At 40.4% G+C, this 7,930-nt stretch overlaps 1 protein-coding gene across 1 annotated transcript; it reads right to left on the bottom strand.

The window, feature by feature from the left end:
• Positions 1-201: 201 nt before the first annotated feature.
• TMED6 (transmembrane emp24 protein transport domain containing 6) lies at positions 202-7,033 on the bottom strand. The gene is made up of 4 exons (XM_006878655.1): positions 6,821-7,033; positions 5,024-5,150; positions 2,747-2,898; positions 202-435 (listed from the first exon to the last, which is right to left on the bottom strand). The coding sequence occupies exons 1-4, from the start codon at positions 7,031-7,033 to the stop codon at positions 202-204; spliced, it is 726 nt and encodes a 241-aa protein (XP_006878717.1).
• Positions 7,034-7,930: the final 897 nt, after the last annotated feature.

Raw genomic sequence — 7,930 nt, 5'->3', positions numbered from 1 at the left:
TTACATGTTATTTCCAAATAAAATTTTTAAGAAAACAGAAGAAAAAGATCTTTCACATTGTTTTTCTTACGAATCTTCTTTGACTAGTAGAGCAACAGATGAAAACTTTGACATGAGATAAATTGATAATTACATAAAGTTTATAAAGCTGATTTAATGATTTTCTGTGCCAGAAGGGAAAACACATGTAATTGTCCCAGCTTAGCACCTTGGCTTCTTTGTCTCTGTAGTTGTTGGAGCATTGAAGAGACGCTTTAAGAAATAGAGCTGCAGGATCCCAGAAAGAACAATAATAAGGCTTTGGGCAGTTGACCACCAGTTCACATAGGTATAGTTTGACTGGAGAAGGAAAAAGTCCGCTGTTTTCCTCATTCGGGCAAAATTGTAGTATCGCCACATGTGAAAAATATTATTCTGCACCTTTCGGGTACTCTGCTGTGGAAAACAAAAATTTTTTTTTCCCTCTTAAGAGAAAGCTCCCCGGCCAGCACATTCATCCACAACCAGGTATTCAACAAGTACCCATGAGGAAGTTAGTAGATGACTCAGGTCATTTTGTGATAGGTAACAAGGCTACTGTTTTGTTCTTAATTAGTTATTTTTGTGGTTTATGAAAAAATGGATTAGAATTAGTGGTTTTTTAGAAAAAATAAAATTATACTGAAAAATATTCAGACTTTAATGAGGTTTTTTACAAGATTTCTAGATAGATACTTATCACATCATTACAACTTCCAGGTGCTTTGTCCAGAGCTGTAAAGACATTTCTTTCTTGGCTGTTGATAAGTATCAAGACTAAGGAAGACTCAAGAGTTAAGCCACATGAGCCCCCCACATCCCCATGAGGCTGGTGGCATGAATCATCACAAGATCAGTTTGGACACCGTCTCCAGTCTATTTCAACAAGGCTTGTGCTAGACATTATCATTTGTATAGAAAGTAGAGCTTCAGCCCAGCTGTCAACCTTGATAAATCATAGAACTTGGTTAGTAGTCAGTTGATAAATGCTGCCAAAAATTAAAGAGTTCCCACAATTGATGTGGTACGATTGGATGACTACAGAGTTTTGTGGAAGAGCAAGCTCCAACTAGCATGTCATCGTGAAGGCCAAATGCCTCAGCACTTTTGCTGAAAAGACTTAAGAGTGTCAGGGATGGGAGTGGGAGGTATTTGGTGGCTTGAAGTTACATGGAGGCTAATGAAATAGTAACTGCTAAAAAAACCCCTCCACAACTGAAGACATCCTGCAGACCAATAGAAGATAGTTGCAAACCATAGTAATAAGAGTCTAGTATCTAAGATACATAAAGAATTCTTTAAAACTCCACAACTTGACTTAAATATGCACAGAGAATTTGGTTAGACATCTCTCCAAACAAGAATATAAATGGCTGATAAGCACAAGAAAATATTCAACATCTTTAATAGAGAAATGCAGCCCAAGACAGCATGTTGCTACTTGACGCATAATAGAATGGTGATAATCAAAAAGTAAAGATGTTAAGAAGGATGTGGAGATACTGGAACTCTCATACACTGTTAAGGTGACTGTAAAATACAACCACTAGAGAACACAGGTTGATGGTTCTGTAAAAAGTTAAATTACTTAGATGAAGGTATTCATATGTGTGTGTATTGACGAACACAATGTTTTTGCATATGTTGGAATGGTTTATTATGTAGTAATCATTTTGCTACTGACAATATGCTCGGAATAGAAGCCAGATGTTCATATGAAGTCCAAGCGAGGAAAGGTTTATAATCAGATATTTTGACTGTGTATGTGCAAGTTAATTTTCCCCTGGATATTAAAGATCAAAGTTAATTGTTTAAAATAGATTTGCCCATATAATAAAATAGAATTTAAAAAAGTTAAATTACTATGTATCTTAGCATTTCCATTCTTAGCTATATACTCATAAGACTTGAAAGCAGGAACTCAGAATTATTAATTATTCACAGTGGGGGAGTTCTGGTGACCTAGTGGCAAGAAGCTGTACTGCAATCGCAGAGGTATTCTGTTAGACTCCACCAGATGCTCTGCTGGAGGAGGGGCAATCTCCTGTACCAGTCAGATCCCGATTTGACTACACACACACACACACAAAATAAAAAAAATTTATTAGGATGAATAGATAAAATGTATCCATAGAATGGGAGGAATGATGTATTGATACGTAATACTGCATAGATAGTGTAAATACTATGTTGAGTGAATGAATCAGTAAACTATGTGATTGTATTTGTATGAAATGTCTGTAATAGGCAATGCAATAGAGACAAAGTAGATCAGTGGTTGCCAAAGGGTAAAGGAGAAAAGGGAATGAAGGGTGACTTAAGGGAAAAGGAGGGTGGATGGGTTTTTTTTAGAGGGGCATGTCCTCAGATTTTATCATTTTATAGTTGCACAATTTGACAGTTTGCACAACCTTGAGAACACTTAAACTATTTAATGTTAACATTTTATGGTTATGTACATTATATCTCAGTTAAAGATTGTTACAGACCGGAGTCTGTTAATTATATTTCAAATAAAAATCACAGTGTGTTGTTTTGGCCTATGAACTGGTTTGCTGATGAAACTAGTGAAGAATTTCTGTCCCAAAACTTTACTAAAACCTTTTCATAAACTGGATTCTAGCGAAAGACACCCACCCACCCACCAGACCCTCTTGCCTCTTTGGGTCTGCCTAAATGAGTAATATTATTCCCAACTATCAAATCCACTTGCATGGATGTTTCTCACCTCAATTGCATCCAGAGTATCATTCAGTTGTTTTCGTTCATTCTTCTCTTTTTGCTCCATCTCAGGCCCCTCATAGAAGACTCCAAAGTTCAGGTACACTTGCACAGAACCAAAACGGTTTTGCTGGTTTTTTAGACAAAGCTGATAAAAGCCTGTGGAGATTCCTGGATCATTACTAGGTCTTTGCTCCTCACCCCCTGTTATATTTCCCCAAAGGGTATCTGTGGTTTTTTTTGTTTTTTTTAAGTATCTTCTCTGCAGTGTTCCGTTTCCTAGTACAGCACTTTCTTCTCTCTCAGGAAGTATGGTGATCAAAGTTTTTATATGTAAGTTACTGATGATATCATATTTAACTTGTTGCCACACACTTTTAAATTGATGACTGTGCTTAGAAACACATTTAGCTGTCATTTGCGGCAACATGTTAATGTACTGACTGCAGTTTTAAAAATACTAGTAAATATGACTGACTGGGTAGAAATGCTTTCTTCCTTGTCTCCAATGTGTAATTTTTAAAGTAGTGGTTCAAGGGCTTGGTTGCTAACCAGATGGTCAGGAACTGTCTTGCTTCTACAAAGATTACAGCTTTGGGAATGCTGTGGAATGTTGTGAACCAGTTCTCTGCCCCATAGGGTTGTTATACGTGAATTGACTCAATGACAGCATAAGGCTCCGATGTTAGTAGATTAAGACGCAACAAACAGCTGAAACTCAGATTCTGATCCTTTTTGTACACCACTAAAGAGGGGAGGTCACCCTGGAGGACATTCTGCTGAATGAAATATCTCAGTCACAAAAGGACAAATACTGCATAGTGCCAGAATGGGACTGACATCAGGGTTGGGGTGAGACTGAGAAAAACTGGATAAATTATGTATACTGCTTTGAAACAAATAAGGGAGAGAACAGTTTAAAAGCAATATGTAATTGGGTATTACGGTTATAAGAGTCCAGAATGGAGGTTGTATAGTGGAGTGTACTCGGGGCGGGGGTGGAGGCGGATTGTATACCAATGAAGAAATTTTCTTTTTCAAAGAGAAAAGCGAACTAGGGGGAGGGGTGGGCAGGGAGAAAAATGCAACAGTGAAATGAATGGAAATCCAAAATCTCTGTAAATGTTCATTAAAATTATTAATAAAAAGAATTTTTTTTTAAAAAAAGAGGGGAGGTCACCATCTTGGATTCATTGTGTGGGGGTAAAGATAGTAGAAACATGTAGGGGGGTGTTTTTGCCAAACTTAGAAGACACTATTAGTATGTAAAACCCAGGGATGCTAAATATCCTTTAGTGGTTACTCTCCCATTGTTCACAATGAAGGATGGCCTTGCATCAGCTGTGACCACCCCACCCCAACCCAAATCTCTTTGAAGGAGTTCTGGTAACATAGTTCATAGGAAATTGCACTGCTAACCCAAAGGCAATGTCTGGCATTTCGAATCTGCCAGCAGTTTGATGAGAAGGACAGTCCCCTTGTGCTGTTTATAGTCTCAGAAAGCCTGGTGGAGGGTCATCTAGCAATGAGTTGGTTGTGACTCTATATTAGTGGGCTTTTGAATCTGTTTTACTGCTCCAGATTAGTAAAGGAGGAGTGCAAAGGTAGTATAAATGTTAATGCCTTTGGGTGCTAACTGAAAGGTGAGCAACCCCACCTCAGTGCCGTAGAAGAAAGGTTTGATCTACTTCTCAAAAATCAGCCATTGAAAACACTGTGGAGCACATAGCATTCTGCTGTGACACATGGGGTTGCCATGAACCATAGTCTCATGAGTAGAAATCTGTTGTTCATGGTGAGGATTATCTCTGTGGCTGGCTCTGGGGATTTCTGGTGACTGAAAAAGTGGGCTTTGTTGCAGACTGCAGCTATTTCACATGACCTTCCATTCTCTTGTGATCTGAGTCTTTAGGTACAGAATCAAGTATTCTGATGGCTGGAAAGAAGTGCCATCCCATAATAAATGTATTCACTAAGACTATATTCTACATGGGCCTTTGTCTGAATCTGATCAGTTGGGGATGATGAACCGTGGAAGTTTGGAGTCATCCATAGAACATGACCCAACACTTCCAGTGAACTGCTGCTACATGTCTTTGTGTACCAGCATCTCCAAGAAAACTGACTGATAGACGGATTGAAATCTAATTTTTTTCCAAATTATTTCATCATTTCTATTTGGAAAAGGCTGGTCTTTTTATTTGCTTTATTTCAGCATATCCTCGTTTCCTCAGTTTTATAGAAATCTGTGACTATTCTAATAGCTAGAGTGATGGGAACAGACCTGTCTCTTGGGTATAGAAGTTAATCTGACCCCGAACATCCTCAGAGGTGTCTATCAGGAAACCTTGAGGAGTATGTGCTGTGGCAGCAACATGTCGATCGTGTGACATTCCCAGTGTCCGCTGTACCTGCCAAGACACATTAAAAGAGAAAAGCCCCTACTGTGGTCATTTAAAGAGAGGAAGACCCTCAACAAGAAGGACTGACAGTGATTGTACCACTGGGCTCAAGTATATTGGAGAGGATGAGGATGACACAGGGCAGAGAGCAGTACAGATTTTCTGCTCACATAGTCACTAACATCACCAAGAAGGGAGCCCTGGTGATCTTAGTAAGGAGTTGTGCTGCCAGCCTATAGGCACATGATTCCTTGGGAGAAAGATGGGCAATCTCCCACACAACAGCCTCTGAACATGTGCAGGAGGATCAGCCACGTGACTTGATGGCACAAGAAGCCAAGTGTTAAGGTTGACATATCAGCACAGTAGTGCTCAATCGGGGATGGTTCTCTGTCTCTACCCTTCCCTATTGAGATATTTGGAATTGGACAGAAGCCCTTTTTAGTTGTCCTTTTGGGGTGGCAGTAATGGCAGATGCCCTCCAGTGGGACAGTATTGCAGGAACAGTTGTGTTGCTCAAAATACCAGCAGTTCCTATCCCGTTGAGAGAAAGCACATCTCACAGCCGGAGTGTATCAGTTGGTATGTATTGTTCTGGCTGTAGAGTCAATGAACTTTCTTGGGTTTTGAGCACCTTGGTGGTGTCCTAGACTTGGCTTTATTTGCTGCTTGACAGCCTGACATTCTCACCCCAAGCTGGATCTTGATCAACTCAAAGTAAAATGAACTGGCCAATAACTCCTGCTGTAATTTAAATTCAGATAAGAAACTTAAGTGACTTTTAAGTTACAGTAAAATCAACATGGTCTGTTACTATGTCAACAAAAATTAGAAAGTTAACAGGTTTTAAGATAGAGAACAAAGAACATGAACAGCCCTAATTTTAATATTGAGCTGCCATCCTTGAGCATATGTGTAAGATCACATTTGAGACATTTCAGAAGTTGTGCACTCTGAAGGATATTTAAGATGATCTGTCCAGCACCATATTTCTTAACAGGGCAAGTGAAGAGGAAGATTGACCTGTGGTCGCATCTTTGGGCTCAAACATAGCAAGGATTGTAAAGAGAGCATTGGTTTGTTCTGCTGTACCTAGGGCCACCATTGAATTGGACCTCAACAGTCATGCCTCAGCCTGTTCCTCTGTACATCTCGTAGCTCCCTGAATGGCACAGATTTGAGTAGTATAGCTTCTATATAATTAAATTGAAAATGTTTACTTTCCTTAAGGAAATACAGTTGTTGGGCAGAATTAAAAAACTTTGTACCAGTGGTTCTCCAGTTTGCAAGATCGATCTATCCCTAAGTACAGGAGGACAGATTTGCTCCCTCTGCTCCATGAACTAACACAAGTATCTGTGAAACCCAGACTACAGACTTTTTCATTCATATTTGTACCACATCCATGTCTAAATCAGTAGGTTGGATAACATTTTCATTAGGGGGTATCTTGCATTGAGTATTATTTGGGGGAGACTTTGCACACACTTTCATGACCCTAGTCTGAGACATCAAACCATATGTTTCAGTTCCCACTGATGACTCATCACCCACTGGCAGTCCCCATCTAGCTGGAGGCCCACTTCATTAGCAGGCAGTGACAACACAAAAGACTGGAACCTTGATTTAGTCTTAAACCTGACCTACTTTACCAAGGGAAAAAGCCCTCAAGCACCCACCTCATAGCTGAAATAGAAGTATCCCGTCTGGTGGGCAAATTGCCAGAAACATTCCATGCCTCCTGGTGGGATCATGATGGCAAAGTCATATCGATCAGCTCCACGGAACAGTGGCTGGTCCCCGGAGCCACCTAGGGGTTCTGTCTTCTGGCTCCATGCAGAGGCCACCAGGTTCAGAACCACCAGCCCAGCGCCAAAAAGCATGAGTGACATGGTGCTTTCCAGAGTCCTCTACAGGTGCACTGCTTGCAGCTCGGTGGGACCCAGCAGTTCACATAGTCGCCAGGGTAATCATTAACTACAGAGCCACACTTAGGCCAATTTCAGGGTGACACATAGATAGCTTATAATAGAACCAGTAAAATTTTCCAAATGTTTGGCATATAGGAATTGTTCACTTCAAAATCTTAATGGCCTACAAAACCTACTTTTTAGCCAATGTAACCAAACTGTCAGCAAACTTTATCTTACTTGGATCCACAGTCGGTACACTTAGTACTAGCAGTCAGTAGTTCAGTAGACTTGTTCACTGGGAAAATCTGTAGTCCGGGACCTCTCCAGATTATTGAGGAGCATTGATATCAGTTTGAGGATTAAAGTGTGCCTGATCCAGCTCATGGTCAGTCACTTGCCATGCATCTAGGAGCTGGACAACTAGTTAGGATGACAAGAATCAATGCCTTTGAACTGTGGTGTTGGAGGAGTGTCATATCCTATGGACTGCCAAAAGAACAGATATGTCTTAGAAGAGGTGCCGTGAGAGTGCTCCTGGCAGGCAAAGATATGAAGATTCATCTCAGGTACTTTGGGCATGTTCTCAGAGAGGCTATTCCTTGCATGCTTGGAAAGGTGAAGGGACAGCGAAGGAGAAAAAGACCCTCAACCAGGTGGACGGTCACAATGACTGCAGCAATGAACTTGATTGTGTCAGAGATTGTTAGGATGGCACAGAATAGGATAGGGTTCTGATCTGTTTGTGGAGTTGCTGTAAGTCATACTCAGCAGCACCTAACTATAACCACCACCTCAGAATAGATTTCCATCATCCTTTGGGGTATTTTCCATTCCTGTTTGAGAATGAATATTGTTATGTGCCATTGCGACCCTATG

Source organism: Elephantulus edwardii, unplaced genomic scaffold, assembly GCF_000299155.1.
Source record: "Elephantulus edwardii isolate Elephantulus edwardi_28Jun2011 unplaced genomic scaffold, EleEdw1.0 scaffold00001, whole genome shotgun sequence".
NCBI lineage: Eukaryota > Metazoa > Chordata > Mammalia > Macroscelidea > Macroscelididae > Elephantulus > Elephantulus edwardii.
The sequence above is the reverse complement of the archived record's forward strand: the minus strand, read 5'-3'. Positions and strand labels throughout refer to the sequence as shown.

Coding starts and splice junctions, on each gene's coding strand:
- TMED6 (XM_006878655.1), bottom strand. CDS start 7,033: ATGTCACTCATGCTTTTTGGCGCTGGGCTGGTGGTTCTGAACCTGGTG. Junction 5,151..6,820: donor ACTTCTATTTCAGCTATGAG/GTGGGTGCTTGA, acceptor GTGTCTTGGCAG/GTACAGCGGACACTGGGAAT. Junction 2,899..5,023: donor CTTCTATACCCAAGAGACAG/GTCTGTTCCCAT, acceptor GAATCTCCACAG/GCTTTTATCAGCTTTGTCTA.